This window comes from Harpia harpyja, chromosome 19 (assembly GCF_026419915.1).
Source record: "Harpia harpyja isolate bHarHar1 chromosome 19, bHarHar1 primary haplotype, whole genome shotgun sequence".
Lineage (NCBI taxonomy): Eukaryota > Metazoa > Chordata > Aves > Accipitriformes > Accipitridae > Harpia > Harpia harpyja.
The window spans coordinates 5,767,864-5,788,013 of NC_068958.1; the positions used below are offsets into that span (position 1 = coordinate 5,767,864).

The following is a 20,150-nucleotide window of genomic DNA, read 5'->3' on the forward strand; positions in this document are numbered from 1 at the left end:
AGCAGCACTGATCCTCTCCCCTCCTGGTTTTCTTAACGCAGCTGTGAGGTGTTTGCTCCTTGAGCTGCATCTTGCTTGCTAGCGAGCTGCCAAGAATGACAATGAATTGATTTTTTTGCTTAAGGATTTTGATGTTGACTGCTATGCCCAGAGAAGGTTGTCGGGTGGAAGCCACTCCTATGGGGGGGAATCTCCTCGCCTCTCGCCATGCAGTAGCATCGGCAAACTCAGCAAGTCTGATGAGCAGCTCTCCTCTCTGGACCGCGACAGTGGTCAGTGCTCCCGCAACACAAGCTGTGAAACGTTAGGTAAGCAGGGGGCTGTCCAGCGTGACTGGAAGAGCCCCCTTCACTCTCGTTTGGGAGCTGTCATAGCTGTGATGCAGAAGTAAATGGATTGCGCTTGCAACTGTCATCTTGTAGTTGCTGCAGGCAGTTCTGTGCAGAATTATATTCTGTCGGATAGGAAAAAGCCCAGGGGAATGTGTTTCCCTAGCTATAGATGATTGTGTTAAAACTCAATTCAGCTCTCAAGTGGAATGTTTTGTTGATTTCAGCCTTGTCTGAAGCAATGACAGTCCTGGTAGATTAAAGCAGTGTTGTTTCTAAGTACTAGGAAAGAAAATAAAAATATAAATATGAAACATAAATAATCTCGGCAATGATCTACCTATTGAGTTTTTGTTATTTGTTTGCTAGTGTAAAGAAATAGTTATAAGAGTTTTATTAAGGCTGGACGCTACAGAAGGTGTAGCAAAACGGTCCCTGCTGCAAGAAAGTACTGCTCTGATTAAATGAACTGATTAATTAACTGATGGAATGGGAGGGGCAGAATTGAGAAGGACTAAACAGTAAAAGAGAGAAACTAATGCGTCATTCTCCTGTCCCCTCTGTTTAACCAGATCAATCGGATCACTATGATCCAGACTATGAATTCCTGCAGCAGGACCTCTCCAATGCTGATCAGATACCTCAGCAGGTGCCAGGTATCCTCAGCCCGTTGCCAGAGTCCTTGGGTGAGTCTGGCTCCCCTTTCCATGGACATGCTTTCCAGCTCCCACAGGGCAGCTCTCCTCCACTGGAATTCTGCAGCCTCTCGGGAGCAGCACAGCCGACAGAGACTCCTCCAGCTTTACCAGAAAAGAAGAGGAGGAGTGCAGCCTCTCAGACTTCAGATAACTCAGGCTGCAGGGTGTCCTATGAGAGGCACCCATCCCAATATGATAACATCTCAGAGGATGACATGCAGAATGCAGCGTCTGTCCCATCAGTATCCTTCACGCCGTTTGCTGCTGTTTTGCCTTTCCAGCAAGGAAACTCTTCAGCGCCGGTTGAATTCATTTCTGATTTTGCTGCACCAGATACTAACAGTGACCCAGAGAAGCCACCACCTCTGCCAGAGAAGAAAAACAAACACAGTAAGCAAGTTCTTGTTTGGGTTTTACTTTTACGTTTCCCTTTCTTTGCAGTTGTCGTGCTTCTGATGACCACTAAGTAATGGTGACCCCAAGGTAATGCCTTTGCTTACGTGAAGCTGAGTGTCGAAAACAGTTAGTCAGTGACAAAGGCGTGGAAGGGAAGTGTCACTCCTTTGGCAGGTTGGGAGTGACTCCTGGAGCCAGGAATGATCCAGGCCCAGGGGAGCTGCGTTACACAGCATCTTCACTACTGTAGTGAGACCTTTTTACTTCTCTGTTTACCTGAGTGTGAATCTTTGAGGCACTCTGCCTTGCAGATCTTCCTGGTTTATCCTCCTTTTTTACATCCATTCATTCCCCCCGCCCCCATTTTGTGAATGTTTTCCCACTGCAGAAAAGAATTGGGTGCTCTCCAAGAGCTTGGAGAAAGGGCTGCTTCTCTGTCCAAAACCAAGCATTGCCAGAGCAGTTATTTGGCAACAGGAACGTAGTCACCCACATAGCTGTGCAAGACAACACTATTAACCTAGTGTCCAGTACTGCTGTTTTGCTACAGGATCTCATTTTCTTTGGATGCCTAAGAATTTCCCACATCGTTAAAATGAGCAGCCTCTAAATGTGAAGGCTCACCATCCCCAGCCAGACTCCTGGCACACCAGTACTCACTGCAACTCAAGCTCATGACCTTATTCTGATTTCCATAATGTTCATGGCTGAAAACATGTGAAACCTCTTGCCAAAAGAGCAGCCACACTGATCTGCCAAGGAAGGCTGTGGACTACATAGTGAGATCCAGCAGATGTTAGTTTACTAGTCACTGGCTTGCTTTGCAGTTCTACGTTGCACGAGGAGGTAGCATATACAAGATCTGGATCAACAGCGTTACGTTGTAGGGCTGGCAGCCCAAGTGAAGAGCTGATTCAAAAGTGCTGAGTTAGCCTTCTGACTCATTTCTGCAGTATATAGTCTTTTCACTGAGAATAAGGTGGAAGCGAGATTGGTGTGTCATGCGGCAGGGTCAGTATTCCGTCCATTCCTATGGTAGTGCACTGTGCTAGCCACTTTTTAAAAAAAGTGCATTGGCTAAAAGCATTTCCGTTATCCCTGAGTGACCAGTCCACATTCATAACCCTCTGGGATTTCACTCAGAGCACAAGGCTTGACCCACCTGAAAGTGATGGTTGTCTTGTAGTTCAGTGTCCCCATAGGCAGGAAATCACTGTTGTCCCTCTCTGGTAACCAAGCAGTTAAAAGGTAGTGAAAGCAGCTAAATAGGAGCCAAGATGTTTGTAGACAACAGAAAGGAAATAAATGCTAGCACAGGGCATAGCCAAGGTTGGTTGTTACAGCTTGTGCTGTTCAAAATACTCGCCTGCAGCACCAGCTGCAAGGGGGTGTGATACAGAGCCTCCTTACTGTAGGATCAGGTCCTTGTGTGCTCTGCATATTAATAATGAAGGCTGGGTCCAGGTAGTTTTACACCATGCAGACTGGGATGGATGCAGGGGAATGCACCTCCGTACACGTAGGCAGCTTTAGTAGGGGGAGGTGCCTGGGTGAATCTTGGATAAGAGGCAGTTTGACAGTTGAGAGAGAGACCTGGGCTGTTTGCTTTTCTCTTTAAGCCCCATGTCTTTGTTTTCTGTTACCATATGACGTGTCAGGGATTTACTTAAAAATGATTTAAAAAGCTATCTTCTCCATTATTGGCCATGCAGTTTTAACCTCAATACCAAGGCCTTGTATGTGAATTTTCTTTGATGTTAGAGTTAATTGTCATCTGTCATCTGGCACTATCAGAAGCTCTTGGAGTATTGATCAGATTGCATTGTTAGGAAAGGTAGAAGCTGTTGCCTAATGTGGTGTCAGCTCTGATGGTTTGATAAAGCATCCTTGCTGCAAAGCTTGTAGTAGTATTTGGGCTGGTACCTGACTGCTGCGGATTTTTTAATTGCATTCATGTGACACTGGGAACTTGGTTTAGATTGTCTTTACTCCACAGTATATCACACCGCAGATCTGTGGTTGTTAGTTTTACTTTTATTTTCAGCATTAAAGGGCAGTAAAGCATTACTCAGGCTGTATGGTAGCACCCAGGATTTTTTTGCCTGGAGGCTGATGCATGTAGATATCCTTGTGTAATCACATAGGTGAGGCAGTGCTGCTTCCACAACCCCAACAAACTCCGGGGATCCGGAGGAGATGCATGAATTTATTAAAAAGATCTAGAGCTCACACAGATGGGACTTGGTTGTAGTCCCTTTGTTGTGGGTCATCTTTTAGTAGTTGGCAGGAAATGTTGCAGCAGAGACTTTGATGGTCTTTTTATTGGTAATGTACAGCAAATCCTGCTTGAGTTAACCATGTGTATTGCTGTGAGCTGTGCTCAGAGGGACCTCCAAGAGTTGACTTCTGTATAATTTAAACAGAGTAGTGATAAGCCTTTTAGTCTGGCATGAATTATTGTTATTTTACTGTGCTGTAAGAGTACATGTTACTGTGCTAAGGGCAAATTACTCTAGACTTCTGCTTGAGCACCAGCATCGTGCTCCTGCTGTACAAGACACAGACATGGAGCAGCTTCTGCCATGAAGAGCCCAGAGACAGAAATAACAAGATCCACCCCACAAACAGCTTGGAAACTAGTGGTGAGGCACTTATTCATGTTTCTCTCCCTGTCAGTGGGAACAAAATGCAGCCTGGTGCCCTGTAAGCAGCTGGTATTTAACTGCAGGAACCATGCTGAGGGCAGTCTGGGCTTAGCCAGTGGATAATGCGAGCTCTTTGAAAAACAGCTCTCCTCCCAGAGGTGACAGCAAAGACTAGCTTATTTGACCTTGACTTCTCCAGTGAGTTGATGTGCAGTATAGCTTAAGAATTTCTGTCTTTTTGGCTCTTGCCCATGCACACAAATCTGTTGTGTTTGTGCAGGGCCAGTTGTAACACAGCCTGCTGACACGGTGCCAGGAGTTGGGCTAGACCTTCAGTGAGGCCTCCACATCAGATACTACTGTGCCTTACCTATATTGGAGATGTGCCTTATTGCTGATAATCTAGCAATTCCTTGCAGACTCCAACAACCACTGGTCCAAGGGTGTTTTCCTGAGATGAGGTCGCTTGCCACTTTCCCGCAGCCAAGTGCTGCTTCCAGGACCAGTGGCTGCAATTCCCAGCTGCACGACGAGCTGGCTTGAGCGGTGCTGGTGCAGTCTGAGCAATACCTGTGACTTCTACCATGTGGGCAGAACCGGTGTGTGCTAGAAATCCATGAGCGACTTTAGCTCCTTCAGAAATGACAGCCAAGGCACTGCAAGCAGATTGCTGGGAAGGTGTTCCTAGCCTCAGTCTGAGATTTTATGGGGTTTGTTTTTTTTTATTTCAAATATTTTCTGTCTGGGTTCAGAACTGACATAAGCTGGGCATGTGGTGGGAGAGGTTTCTCTCTCACGCCTCCCTTCTCTCCTGGGGTGCTGCCTTGAGACTGTATCACTCCACCCTGGCTGCTCACCGTGGAGGTTGCAGCCCCCATCCCTCCCTCTGCACAGAGTCGCTGCAGGGTGTGCAGCCTGATCTGAGCTGGTGATGTAATTTCCCATCTGCTTTTTAAAATTCTGCCTTGTTAAAAACCACAGCAGAGAGGGGAAGGGATGGAGGGAGAGCGAGGAGAGAAGGCCCTTTGCAAACAGCAATCTCAGGAGTGGTCCTGCTCCCTTACTCTCCTGTTCAAGATTGGCAGCATTTTAGTGATGCCCATTTTAATTTGCACTCTGCAGTCTCTACTCCTGAGCCAGGTTTGTATTTCACCATCCCAACTGTTTTTCACTTCACCTGAAAACAGAGAGGAGGACAAAGCAGAAGCAGAGACATGCTAACCTGCCCTGGACTAGTTGTGACAAGCAAGGCAGGGGAGCTGCCATGACGATGGGATGCATTAGCCTTATAAAGAGCTGCGATAAAAGAGCTCTTCATTATTCTGTTGCAGATTGAGTTAAGGCTCTCAACAGCATTCAGGCTTACTACCTTGAGTTACAGTAACTTAATTTTACACAAGCGTCTAATGTGATAGCCTTTTCACCAACACTTTCCGAGTGGTAGTGTCATACAGACGTCTGAACCCAGGAACTCACAGCTATCAATCCTGAATGTTGTCTTCAGATCTGGATGTTAAGAGAAGCGCTGTTTTTGTAGGTAACCCCACATAAAGGGTTGGTCTGAATTTAGCAACGTCTGTTGCATTATACCAGTACTGCCAAGCCTGACTTCTTGGCTTTTCTCCTACTCAGTTGATGAGCTCTCAAAATGTGGTCTTTTCCCTCGAGCTCTTGTCCTCTACACTTCTCCAAGGAGTCTTGATCCTTAGTTCCCTTTTGCTGCTAGAGAAATATCTTTCATAAAGCCTTCTTTGTATCTTATCTTTTAAAGTTGTTCTATGATACCAAGGCATTTTTCAGGGCACGGGTATTAATAGGAGCACCTTAGTCAACTGCATCGCTGATATTTGAAAACAGTATTTTAGCATTCTGTATTTTCTACACCAAGACTCCTTCACTATGGTTTCAAATAAGAGAATATTGCCAGAATGTGCTTCTTTTCACTGTTAGGCTGAAATTCACATGCATGAGCAAATTTAATCTTGGCTTTAGCATGAGCGCTGACACCAGCAGATGAGCTGGCACAAACATGCACCAACACGCATGTGCATTCAGTTTGAAACCTCTGTCACACTCCCTTCAAGGAGAAGTCTGAACCAGCAAGGGTGGTGACTTACATCTGTGAAGTGGTGCTGGAAAGGCAGGAGGGCAGCTGGGCGAGGAAGAGGAGCAAGGCTCGGGTAGCAGGGGGTGTTGGAGGTCAGAATTTCAGCAGCCTTGGCAGAGCTGTGCAGGAGCTGGCTGTACTGCGAGACATGAACAGGTTGTCCACTGGCAGGACCGTGTGGGGTCACAGGATGGGGACAGCAGGTGTTACCGGTCAGAATTGAAATCCATCAGCTGAGGTTTCCTGCGCTCTGATAGCCACGACCTTTTTTTTTTTTTTTCTTTATTCTGTTTTTTGGAGGAGGGCTATCGTTCTGTGGGAAGGGGCAGCTGCGTTAGCTCCATTTCTAAATGGACTTTAAAATATTAGAGGAAATCTGAAAAAAGGTGCAAAAGACAGGTGCAAAGCGACTCCTTCCTGCCGACACATTTGCACGGCTGCATCCTGTTTGAAATAGGCTGGCCTGTAGATCTGCATTGGCAGGTGAACAGAGGGCTTTGCCTTGCAGCTAGTGTGGGAACCAGCTTCACGATGTGCAAATACTGCATTGTGATCGTATTTATAGCGTTCACTGAAGTCATCCATTCATTTCAGCTGTACAACTGAAATGCCAGCAGAAGCTGAATAATTGCCACCTAATGACCAGATTTACAAAAACTGACAACTACTTGTTTATCAGGAGGAAGGGAAGAATGATCACAGAGTATCTTGTGTATGACAGCATATTTACAAAAAGGCCTTGGTTAGTCCTTTTTATGACACTTAAATACATGTGTTGCTCCTGTTCTCAGGTATGTAGGAGAGTTCTTTATTCATTTTACATTTATTAAGTACACTTCTGATCCTTAATAATTCTGGGGGTTTGTAGTAGTCTTTCTATGACACTGGGTGTCATTCTCCCTCTCGAACACTAAAATATTGCAGCAGTAAATAATCGTCTGTCAGAGCTGCATAGGCAGACCTGTGTGGGTTTTTTCATAGATTTTGGAAGGATATTGTACAGATGGAAAGGTCCTCTAAATGCGATTTGATCCCATTTAATATTTCCATTGGACCACATCTCAGAAAAACTTTTGAATCACTTGGATTCAAGAATTGGAGATGACAAGGTGCTTTAAAAACGGATGGGAGCAAAGGGTGTTGGATTTGAGCTAAGGGGGTAGGAAGGCATGGTCAGTGGCACTTCTAGAAGGTAAGTATCTTGTACCAGCATTGGCAGTGGCATATAAATAGCTGAGGGAGAGGTACACCCAGTCTCGCAGGTGGGTGTTCTCCAATAACAGTTTTATCAGCTTGCTAGAATGGAAAAAGGCTGTAAGCCTCCTCGTTCTAGAAATCATGCTGACTACAGTTATGAGACTTATTATAGGCACAAGAATTATTATAGATTTATTGTCAAGGTTGCATCTTTGTACAAGATGATTTGTGCCTCCTAGAAAGCAGACTGAAGTTATTCTGGGTTTTTTTGGTGACTTTGGGCATTAGCTGTTGAGGAATATTCTCAGAATTGCCATGGGTTGCATGAGGAAGGGATTTGGGCTAAGTGTCAGTGAATCAGACTTCTCAAGTAGCTGTTTGGAGACCTCACTGGTTCCTTAAACTGTTGTCAGATGTGTTTGTGGCCTGTGATTGTTTGTTGTGTGCTGGCTTGCAAGACAGGATATTCAGATCCTTTCCTGCAAGGTGGATGGCAACTGACTGTGCGAGCTACCTGTGAACACAGCGCGGATGCCTTGCTGCTCCCAGCCTGCAGCAAAGCCTGACTGACAGTGGCATGGCCTTACTCCTATTTTATTTCGAGAACGAGCACCCTGCCTGCTTGTCACAGCTGCAGCATTGCGGACCAGGAGCAGTGAGCGTGACCTTTCTTTGCATTGCAGTGATGGCGTATATGCAGTTTGTGGAAGACTACTCAGAGCCACAGCCGTCCATGTTCTACCAGACCCCTCAGAACGAGCACATCTACCAGCAGAAGAACAAGCACCTCATGGAAGTCTATGGGTTCAATGACTCCTTTATCAGCTTAGACCCCTCTCAAGATCTGGCACCTCCTCCTGCTCTCCCACCGAAACAGCGGCAGCTGGTGAGTGACATCTGCGGTGCCCTCCGGCAGGGCACACCAGCCTCCCAGGAACAGCTCTGTTCTTGCTACTCCTGTTTTTGACAGGCTGTGGTGGTGGGAGGATGTCTTGTTGGTGTTACCGCATCACGTTCCTTGTCATCTTGTTAACGTGTTTTTAGGCATTTTGCATCACCGACTTTGAGCTCCTTTCTAACCCCATGTTCAGACTGTTCCCCATAACCTCTGAAAGTCCTAAAATGCCCTAAAAATGAAACATTAGTCTTCCACATGGCATGGCTGAATCTGTGCCAGACTACAGGCTTGTGTAACGACAACTGCTTTGAAGAATTTGACACACTGGGCAACACGATTTTCAAGAGATTGCTGCACTGTTGTTCCCAATGCTGTTTTGAAACTGTTGTCAAGGATGCCACTAATAATAACCATTTAAACATAATAACTGCTTTTATGGCTCAGTCTTTGCCAGAGCCACAGAACTTTGGTATAGTCATTATTTAACTTGTCCGTGTTTTCTCCACATTAGTCCCCTTGTGTGATTCAGGATTTTACCTGTTTTTCAGTGTTCTGCTGGCCCTCCCAGACTGCCAGCACAAAAAGGCACATCCATATGTGTATGTGTGTTGGGTAGTGGGTTTAATGCTATAGCGAGTGCTATTTTCCACATGGGGGATGAAATCCTGCCTCAGTGATGGCAGCAGGAGTTTTATTTCCAACCTCAGTGGAGCTGGGATTTTGTCCTATTTCTTTTTAAGGGTCTTCCTTGCTGTTCTCTTTGTTTTTTTTTTAACTCCAGCCTTAGTGGTTTTGTTTATATTAATTATCTGATTTGCTGTATTTAAAAAAAAAAAAGCACCTTTTGTGCTGATGTAGCTAACTTAAATTGGCCATGGCTTTAACAAAACAGTAGGCAATGTGGGAACAACTGCTCATGAGGACAACTGTTGCAATACTTCTTCATGTTATTTATGCTAAAGTTTGACTGTCCCAGGGTGTTACTTTGTAATCAAATGGGAGAAGCAACTGAGAACTCTAATTTTGGGATTTGCATAACTACATTCCTGTGATGCAGGTAGGAGTCCTAAAAAGATAAAGTGATATTTCCAGCTAAGCTAAACTTGAGTCTTATGCATTATTGCTTTGTGGGGATGAGACCTTAAACGCCCATGTCCCGTCTGCTCTGCAGGGACACTGAAGAGTCTACAGGACTTCTCTCTGAAAGATCAGGCAGTTCTCCAGCGTCTGTGGTCCCCTTGTCAGTGTGATCCCTGCACTGTCACTTGTACCTTGTAGTCCCTTGCCCTACCTCCTCCTCCTAGAGGTGGTTACACTCTAGTGATAGTTTCCAGTGGTGACTTGGTCTACACAGTCGTGAGAGAGGGTGTGTAAAGTACAGATTTACTGTAGCCATTGTGCAGAAGGGAAATTCTGCTCCTTTTCTGAATTTGTTGGCTGAAGCAAAGCATTTCTATGCTGCCCTTTAATCATTATCTGGGCAGCCAAGATGTCCCAGGTTTGCCTGCTAGCATTCTTGTAGTTTTGCAAGCTGATACCATCAAGGTGTTGCTTGCAGTTGCCCTGAAGCAAGGGTTTCTTCAAGTGCAGCCTCCCACCCTTACCTTCATCTCTCTGTTGGGAAAGTGGTGCAAGCAGACGATGGCTTATTCAACAATCACCATAAAAGCCACCAGACGCTTGTTCCTCTGCTTCTGCTGCCCTGAGTTTCTGAAATAGCAAAGCACATGGGCATCAGCTGTTCTAGCAGTAGGCAAGTTTTGCTGGATGGACTCCTCTGTAAAATAATAATTAGGAAGTCCTTTCTCGTGAGCTTCAGATCTTATTTCTGAAACATTGTACATTATATTCAACAACTCAGAGCTGAGAAAGCCTAGATATACATTAGCCTCCCTCAGACTCCTTACTATAGTGGAATTCAGGATAAATTCCTTAACAGTATTTGTTACTTACAGTGTAATATCTCCCTCTTGTGAAATGCTATATAACTTTGGATTGGACTGAAAAATGGCTGGACATTACTGTTATCCGGTATCTCAGCAGTACCAGTGAGGCCCCATAGCTCACAGTGGAGAGACCAAGTTCCCACTCTGCAGGTTGCCACAAAAATTAGTAGTCTGCAAGAATTGGCTGCTTAGCAGCCAGAAGCAAGAGCCAGTTCCTCCTTTGGGCATCTGCCCCCCACGCCGTGGGGAAAAAAAGGGCAGCGAGGAACAGCTTGCCTCTCCCCACAGCAGCTGTCCATGGGTGAACTGGAAGGGGGAGGCAGGAGTTTATTTTTAAGGGATTTGTGAAACAAAGATGATTTGAACTGTGATTTTTGTCATGCCTCTTGAGCTCAAGAAAGGCATATTGGTGTGTCTGGCTCTGATGAACTGTATGAATAGCTGTTTGTTTAGCAAGCCATTATATGCATTGTTTTACAGTTAGCATTTCTTATCCTTTATTCATAGCCTTTTCTGTGCTCTCTTTCTTTGTGTCTTCTGTCTCTTGCTTTCTTCCCCCTCTTCAGCAGGCCTCCTATGCTGCCTCTTCTTTCTCTTCTGTCCCCTACTGTGTCCAGCAAACTAAAGTGCCCTTCACCCCCGAGGACACCGGTGCCACTCAGGGCCTCACTATGTCAGTCTCTAACTCCTTTCTCAACCGGCACAGCTCCTTTCCTGTGCATTCGGTGAGTTGCTCTCCACACTTTAACACGTGTGCGTATTTGTGTCGGTGAAAAGCTTGTGTGCAAATTCTTTGCTTATGCTCTCAGTTGCAGGTAAAGGTGAAGGTTCTTTTAGGGGCTTTTGAACTCATGTAGTAATCACCCAGGTGAGAAGAACTGTGTGGAAATCTTACTAAATGAAGCACAGGGGAGGTGTGGCTTTCATTACTTTATATACACACTGGTATTGACATTTGTGGCGAGGGACTGACAAAGGAGAGCTGGCCTGTGTGCACCGGCACACTCCTTTGACCTATGTGTTCCCCAGGCTGCACGTTGGAGCTGCAAAGTCTTTTTTTGTTCCGTTGCATAGTGTCAGCGATGTGCATGAGTCAATTAAAGGCTGCTGTATGAATTTGGCCTTTGGAGAAATAACGAGATGCTGTCCCCGAAATACATGGATTTAGTCAAATGTATGGAACAGTGGCTGCAGCTCCTTAATTTTTTTTTTTTCTAGAAAATGGCCTCTACTATATCTTTCATCTCATATTTGCTTGTCTGCTTCCCTTCACATCTCTGTGGTCCCAAGCAAGCTCAGTAAGCTTGTATGATTTGCTGACAAATGAGCAGGGTTTTCTCTCCTACAGCACTTGTGAGCAGCCTGAAGTGAGAACTGCAGGAGGAGCTGAGAATGATTTAAATCAAAATAAGAATAATCTTAGAGCACTGCTTAAATCTGTGATCAGCTGCTTAAGTTAAATGGTAGTAATAACAAAGTGTTAATGTAATAAAATCAAATCTAACCATGGGATTCCAACAGCTCATCAGTATGGGGCTCGTTTGCATGTAAAACTATGTGGTTATGCTCTGATTGCCGTGTGATGACAACTGAGAATAGGCTATTTTTCAACAGTGACCTGGATGTTTAGTAAATTAGACTTCTTCTGGAGAAGAAATTATCAGACAAGACTTGAGAAAATTCAGAAGTGTTCAATTAGTTTAATACTAAATATTTGAAAATAGTATCCTCCCACTGTGCCACTGCTATCTTCCCATTTCAACACGTAGTCATTCTCTAAAAATTAGTGATAATCATGGGTCCGAAGAAAAAGAAAGTATTCAAGTACTTTACAAGTAGCGCTACTTCACAAACAATGAATTAAAGCTTTTGGCTTCCATTTGTGTGTGAGAGCAGTATCATAATTTTGCTGTACAGATGAAAAGGCTGAGGTGTGGAAAGGTTAGTGCTTGCATAAATTTGTGGTAAACAGTTTTAAAATCTGAAGTAATACAAAAGTTCTGAACTCTACAGCTCTCTTGTTTGATAGTGAATCTTGCAAGCAAAACACAGAACTATAAGACCAGGTAAAAGCACTTCACTATTTTTGTTTTAATTGAGAGGCTATAAATATGATAGTATAATGTTCTAAAAATATGTGGGCACTTTCATTTAAAAAAGCGTCCTCATTGGATTAAATGGTTACTACCTACTTAATTGTTCTGACCTGTTCTCATCTTGCTTTGGACTACATTATTGTGAATATATTATTTTATGAAATGTTAAAACTTCATTAAAAAATCGTTACTCATTTTTGCAAGGATTTGGTGAAGGGAGAATAAATGGCTGGAGCATGAGGAACAATGAGAACAATTAGGCAGTGCCCTGTCAAATGCACAAAGAAAATAAGCTGAATTAAAAATGGTGGTTTTTCCATTAATGCCTTTAAATTATGATAATCTCATAGTTGCTCATGACTCTGGCTGGTCTATTTTTTCACAGGCAAAAATGAGATTTACACTATGACAGTGTCTCTTTGTCTCCAAGCTGCAAAATACCAATGTCCTTACATGCATATAGCTGACCCATGTAATACCATAACCATGGTTTGTCCCATTTTCCCTATCCCTAATAAGACAGAGATGTGAAACAGCTGTCAAGATTTGGATCATTCCCAGGGTGACACCCTGCATTTCAGCGCTAAGAAGGACCAGAGCCCCTCTTGCAGTCTGCTGGAAAGGCCATGCGCTTTCACGTGAGGGATGCCACGAGCTGCGCCAGTAACGCTTTAAGCTCTGCTTCTCTTATTCTCATGTCTTCATTTTTCCTCTCTCACCAGAGAAAGGCCACTCAAGTGAGCACTGTGGTGAACAATAAACCTGTTAAAAAATAAGCATTAGTTTCCCACCAGCCCCAGCAAGGGAGTTAATGCTAGGGAGAGCACACCTTTCATACACCAGTCAACTGAGGAGTTGGCCTCTTGTGTACCCAAATATCAGTGGTGATTATCAGATCTCTTAAAATGATATGTCTCCTACATTAATCATTACCCATTCCATACAGGAAGCAAAAACCTCCTTAGCTCAATACCAGGAAGTCAGAGCTGATGAACGAAATGGCTGTCCATTGACCCAACGTGAGCAAAGCATTGCAGGTTTGCCAACCGTAGCCAATTTTCAGAAAGCGCCCTGTGCTTTTTTCCTTCCCTGGAGGCTGGCCTGGGGTGGACAGCAGGAGTCAGTCCCAGAGGGAAGGCCTGGCCTGTACCCATCTGTTCACATGCAGGCAGCAGGAAAGCTGAGCCTACACCGTGTTTTGCATGTTAGCCCATTAGCTCTGTGCTCCAGGTGAAGGACTAGTGCCTTACTACTAATTTACAGGGCTTAAAAAGACTGTTTTCAGACAGTGTTTTGAAGCAAAAAAGAGGTGAAGTTGTTCAGAGCTTCTTTACTCTTAATTTTTATGTATTAATTTCTTCTCAAGAACCCTGGCTTTTTTCTTTCCAATCAGCACTGCAGACGCTGCTGCAGTCCAGAAGCCACCACTGCTCTGTCAACCCACTAATCGCGTTTTTCCCTTCTTTGCAGAAAATTGTGTCAGAGGTAATAGCTTTTACTGGATAGGGGCAGATCTTGAGCAACTGGATCAAACCTCATAGGTTTGGCAAGTTGAGCTTGTTTTTTACTGAGTCTGATTCGCGTCTGGCCTCTGTGCCAGCAAGGGTCGTGTTTGTAGTATGGGCTGATATTGTAAGGAACTGCAGCATCGTATTCCCCATCCCTTGCACAGTTAAGCCATTAAATCCCACATTGGTGGGACAACTGGATTGTACTGTCGAGTCATTTTAGGGATTCCCATCTCTTTTGAAAGTACTTTCTGTTGCTAGACGGTAGGAAAGGAGGTATGCAATAAGAAAGCATCCTCCTTGGTGATTGTTGGCAGTAGTTTTTCTCTAGCTGATCACCTCCCTCCCTTTTTCTTGTGAAGAGAGAGATACTGTCATTTGGTTTATGAACTCCTTGTGCTGTTTGACTGGAAATGGGTGGGCAGGTATCCGAAGGGCAGGAATGAAATCTCATTAGTTCCCGGCAGCTGGGGAACTCTGCACCGATAGAGGAAATCGGTCTGGTGACAAGCTATACTGCTATCCATCCACGTATTTTCCACCAAAGACTGCAGAAAGTCTTGCATTCAGTTACAGCTAGGAATGTTTTCCTCACTGAAACAAGGCAGGCAGTTGTTTCTCCGAGGCATGTACATGCCATTAGTGGAAATTTGGCTGCATCCTCCACTATGGAGAAATAACTTGCCTTTCTCAAAATGCTGGTTTTTCTTATGTTTTCTTTTTAATTAAGAAACATTTCCAGTAATTTTCCAGAAACCAGATTGGCTGTTGGATTCCAGCAGAAGGCGCAACTGATTTCCTTATGAAAGCTCCAGTTCAGCGCTTCTGTTCTCACTTGTTCCCACTGTTTTTGAGCAAATTGAGCAAGCGCACAGAAAATTCACAGCAACTGTTATTCTTTCTTGTGTGTGTGCTAATGTATGTTCAGGAAAAGGAGAGTCAGATAAGTGTTTAAAGACGCGCACAATGCAGACATGTGCTCCGCATGTTTTCCCCGCCTTGCCCCTGTTTGTGTAGCTCACTTCCAGGCTGCAAGGCACGGCACAGCTCTGGCCCTCAGCAGGGACTGAGCTGTTTTGATTCATATGGTCGTCCGATGGTGGGAGCCACGAACCAGGACTGGGAGATCATAGTGTGTGAGTTCGTTTCTGTCCTAAGCAGGTTTTAGCTCCTTAGTTTGGAGCAGAAGGAAGGGGGCGGGGGGGGGGGGGGGAAGATTTACATCCATTTAACCAGCTGCTGAGGTCTAGGTATTGTTTTGCCCTTCCTGTTTAGTGTTCCTGCTGCATTTGTGTTCATTTCCACTGCCCACAGCAGGCCTGGATGGTCATATTAATAGTGCTGTTGCATGCTGGCATCACTGAATCCTGCTGCTGATGAGAACCACTTCCTCCGGTGGTTTATACGTTTTTCTTGCAGTTGGAGCACTACCTGTCTCTGCGCAGGTCTCTCTAAGCAGTCCCCTATTGACTTCATAGGTCACATTTTTTGTGTGACTGACTTTTTAGGAGCCTTGTCTTTGTCTCCAGGCTCTGCCTTTTAAAGATCTGCTTGCTAGATATGGTGGTATTGTCTACAAGCTAAACAAGAGTTGATGCTGTAGGTGCGATCAGATTGAATTCTCCCCATAGTTTCAAATGAGAGATGCATGATAGCATGGTTAATACATCTTACGTGTTTTCTTCCCTCCCGCTCCCTGTACCCTTTTTTGCAACAAAACAAAGATGTACAAGAATCCTTCTCACTTAAGGAGAAGTTTGGATTTTGTGTTTTCTTGTGCAGAAGCCAGGAGACCCTTTCCCAAGGGAACAGCAAGCCCCATCCATCCATCTGCTATACTAACCATCACTTAAAACCAGGGAGGACAGCTGTGCAGCCAGGTCAGAGGCTTTGCTGAGAAACATTCAAGCATGAGGAGTTGCTGCCTTTCCTGTGACAGTGCTTGAAGCCATTCCGTTGGCAGCTTGTGTTTCCAGCCATTCATTGTAGGAGCGTTTCCTTCCTCATTAGCAAAAGTACCTGGAAGCCCAGCATTGTGTCATGAGATAGGAAGTCTTTTCCAATAGTTGTCTATGCAATTATATTCTTAGGGCGTAGCAGTTTTGTGCAACACCCAGTATTTTGTGAACATAGTTCTCTACTGTTAGGATTTGGGCATCCAGTTCTGGCACATTGCCCATGTCACTCTCTTAATAGCATTAGCAGAGGAGATCTAAAAGATTGATCCTTTCCTCTGATAGCTTCATGTTTTGGAAGTCTGATGCTCTGTCTAATCTGGGAGTGTCTGGCAGGATCGCAGATTAATTTGGCAGAAGTTCGAAGGGTAACTGAGAAGGCTGTGCTTAAAAGGTAAAGACTGGGTCTGCTGATGCTGCAGATGCTCTGACAGCCATATAATTGAATTCTACTTTGAATTTAGGATGGAGTCGCAACCAGTGACTCCCTGCATATAAACACCCTGTCTCCCTGTTACTTGTGGTCAGCCATGCCTAGTGAACGTAGAGGAGCGTTACTCTTGAAATAAGTTTTCTATTAGAGTGCTTATCTCATGCCATCTAATCCAAATAAATGGTTGTAATGTCATTGGCCTTTGGGACATCCTGTAACACTGCTGCTAATGATGGAAAGCTGTTCTAAAATATTGACCGTTGCAAAAAAATCAAAGGCAGCAAATTGAAAACGTTGAAAGATGCCATCTCTGGAAGACCTCTGTGTGTCACAGTGTGTGGTAAACATTCAGGTCCGTGCATGTTAGCTTCCTGCTGTTCCCAGGAGACGAGATTGCTCCGAGCTCAAAGCACACTTTGTCGAAGTACTTCTCAAGCAGCAGATAGGGTTTTTTTTAAAATCCACTTTACTGGTGAGAGGAGAGGGATCTCTCTCCTCTCCCTGTGTTGGCCATTTGCTGTCGTAGGTCAGGATCGCTCGTGCTGGGAGACCATCTTCTGGTCCTGTGGTGAGAGCCTGGCAGCATGGCCAGAGTTTGGATAGAGGAAAGCATCCTTTCTCAAAGGATCTAGTTGCACCCTGCTTTCTAGCTTTCCCAGAGATTATTTTGAAGTACTTTACTTAAAGCAAAACCATTGAGTAGGAGGTTGTGTCAGCACAGCCATAACCGAGGCCTTACTGACCCTGCAAGAAAACTCTAAGAAGCAGATTAAAACAAGCACTGATTTTTTTGCAAGATAAACTGTTGCCTGTGATTTCTTGGGGTGAGAACTAGAGGACGACTAGCTTGGTTGTGACAGTTCCATTGAATGGACTGTCCCCTCCCAAAAAAAAGTATGTCTTTTAAAGGATGACAGGACTTCCAAGAGATGTACAACACCCAAATCCCGTGGAAGCTGTTGCTGCAATTCCTGCTGCAGCTGCTGGCTGGGCTGGGCTGGATCGGACTGGGGAGCAGCAGGAATGGGTGCCATATGGACATCATCTCCACCGCAGGGTGTTTTTTTCCCCTTTAAAAGTATGCTTCATTCTTGGCTCTTGTCCCAGCACGGCTGCATAGCTGAAATTCCAGAGCTGCTTGCAGGCTCCGGAGGAAGGAGGGGGCTCCCTGGCTCGCTTTCTACAAGATGCAACTTTACAACGAGATTGGAAGTCGAGAGCAGCCTGGCTAATTAATGCCAGCTCACCAAAGGCTTCTCTGCACTGTTGCCTTTGTTAACAGCGTGCTGAGAGCGTGTCTGCGTCGTTAAATGATTGTTCGCAGATCACATAATGAAGATTAACGCATTTGCCTGGGTACCTGGGCCTTAAACCGGCATTTTCAACACATCTCATGCCAAGATATTGTTTTGAAAGCTGTATTGATGAGGCCGAGGAAAGATGAATGTATAGTGATTGTCAGTAGTAACGTAGCCGCATTCAAACTTTAAAAATTTATGCAATGTTACGTTATATTTAGGTCTAAATTGCCTTTGAATTGGGATTACTGTCTCTGAAACTATGCAAGGCAGAAGCTTTGCAAATTTTCCTGCCCCAGAAGCAGTAATTCATCTCCCTGAGCTGCTAGCTCAGCCTGCAGGCAGTGTACCAGGCAGCATCTCAGCTGCTGAGCCTCCCAGCCAGCGTTTGGCCTGAACTAACCCTGCCAGTACCATCACGCAGCGTGAGAGCTTCGCAGGGTGCTGCCTGTCCCAGAGTGACTTGATTGAGGACAGTAATTTCCTTTCACTCATGCCCTACATGAGCTCCACTGCTGCTTTGCGAAAGCCTGGCTTTTTCTCTGGGTTCGGCAGGTCAGAGACAAAAGCCCCTTAGGACTCCTCGGTGGAAGATGTCCATCAACTACAAAGTGAAGGACAGCGTATGCCGCCTGTCTCATGTGGGTGCAGGAAGCCCAGCTCCAGGGGAGCTGGCACGTAGGTTCTGTTTGAGCAAATTATTTCCTTCACTGGAGCAGAGGATCTCGTTATCGGGACAGCAGTTTGTTGAGTGCCTTCTCGAGAGCTGCTGCAGCAGTGGTTCTCCATTCGCTTTGCTCCAGTTCTTTTTTGGGGGTCTAGCCTGGGACTTGGGGCGATAGTTGGCATATTAGCGCCGGTGAGATCATGAAATACCAGGGAGACGGGGCAGGCATAATGAATCTGCTGAGCCAAGATGATGTCATGAGCCTGGCGTCTTACGGGGGATTTAGTGTTTTGTGCCATGCAAGTGAAAATGAATAAATGTAGAGCATTTATCCAGGCAGAAAGTAAATACAGAGATTAGACTTGTCATTGTTACTGAGGCAGCACCAAAAGCTGACAGTGACCCTGGAGCCAGGGCTGCTCATCCGGAAAGAAACGGGCAGGAAGAGAGAGGAGCCTGTCCTAGAGCCAGTCTCCTTTTAGCCACAGGCATGTGGTAGGGATTTGCATTTTAATTATTTTTCAGTAGTCTTTTAAGCTCTCTTTCCAAAGCATCTCCCTCTGCTCCTCTGTATTACGGCCTGCAATTTGTTTTGGGCCCTGAGAATACACCCAGAGCACTGCCAGACTCCACGCACGGCGGAGGGCAACCACTCGAGGATTAAGGTGGTGGAAGGTAAAGTCTATCCATTGACCTTTACGTTTCCTTTCCTTTGAGTGGAAAAGGGTTTTTTGCCCAGGCTTCTGGCCCACGGCTGTTCTCAGTTTAGATTTTTAAGCTCACATCTTTCCTAGGTAGAAGCAAAAATACTGCTGCCGAACTGGATGCTTCTGCCGTAGCTCAGGTGGCAGACTAAGCTTTGCTTTTTATCACCCACTCAACTCTCTTGAGAAAATGTAGCCTGAATTCTCCGATTCATGCCTTTGTTTCCCTTTCCCTTTTTACATCACAGCGGTGTCACTTCAGCCTGGTTTGAGCAAGTTGTGTCTGTGCTTTTTGAGAGCTCTGTAATGCAACCATCCTTGTGCAGCAAATCACTCAAATGAGCAACTGCCACAGCTTCATTTCAGCGTGGGTTTTTTTGGATGATGTGATTCTTCCTTTGGTCCACTTGGCTACCACACAGACCTTGCTAGTGGTTGAGCTCTACAGGTTTTAAAATAAACTCCTCTCCAGCAGGTTTAACATTATTGTCTTTTTTTTTTTTTTTTTCTTTTTTTTTCATGGGTGTCAGCTTTGTTTTGGACTTAACCCTGACGGCAAATCTTACTAGCACCAGATGTTAAAAAACAGAGGGTTGCTCTTGTTTTTCTTGGCACAATATATTCCCACTGCACCCTGTTTAATATTATCTGAACAGTAATCTGATGATTAGGAGAGATAGTGAAATAAAGCTTTACGCAGATGATCTCTTTTCATCTCTTCAGCTGACTCTTCAAGGCACTGCATTAAAGGATCGGTTTGATAAGGAATTCATCGCTCCTGAGGGCAATTATCATTTTTGCTCCCTATGTTTCTCAAATGGGAAGGAGTAGCAGCGTAATCTCCTTTATCCTTCAGTGTAACTTTGAAGACAGTATCAGCCACTCCTCCCTGGGAGCTGTGTGTTCTGGAACAGACTTGACACAGTAGCTGTTAAATTACAGGGCTGGAGCAAACGGCATCTTAAATTTGGATCCTGTGGAAAATCCCAGAAAAGCAATAAGCACTCGGAGTACTTTTCTCTATCTAGATATTTCCAGCGTGCTCACAGTCGTGGTTTCTGTATGCCTTCACATCCTTTCATCCACTCAAGTGATTTTCAGGGTCACTGTCGTTAGCAGTATTGAGATACCCAGGCTTTCCCCCTGCCTAGTGAAGGCTGGATACCTGCAGGTAAACACCCTGGTGCCCACGTTCCTTTTGAGACGAGCAGCCGAGCTGCTGTTTGTGCAAGAACATGCCTCTCCGTGAAAAAACTGGCTGACGTGTCCCAGG

The 20,150-nt window shown here is 45.0% G+C and overlaps 1 protein-coding gene across 8 annotated transcripts in view; it reads left to right on the plus strand.

The window, feature by feature from the left end:
• Window positions 1-20,150, plus strand: part of RAPGEF1 (Rap guanine nucleotide exchange factor 1) — a 90,828-nt gene that overhangs the window by 51,360 nt on the left and 19,318 nt on the right. For 3 of the 8 annotated variants that reach the window (XM_052814597.1, XM_052814595.1, XM_052814598.1), the window contains 4 exons: window positions 125-308; window positions 902-1,417; window positions 8,056-8,258; window positions 10,783-10,941. In XM_052814597.1, the coding sequence (XP_052670557.1) occupies window positions 125-308; window positions 902-1,417; window positions 8,056-8,258; window positions 10,783-10,941 (1,062 nt within the window). The remainder of the gene's footprint in view (window positions 1-124; window positions 309-901; window positions 1,418-8,055; window positions 8,259-10,782; window positions 10,942-20,150) is intronic. The other 5 variants (XM_052814600.1, XM_052814602.1, XM_052814603.1 and 2 more) reach the window with 2 other exon arrangements.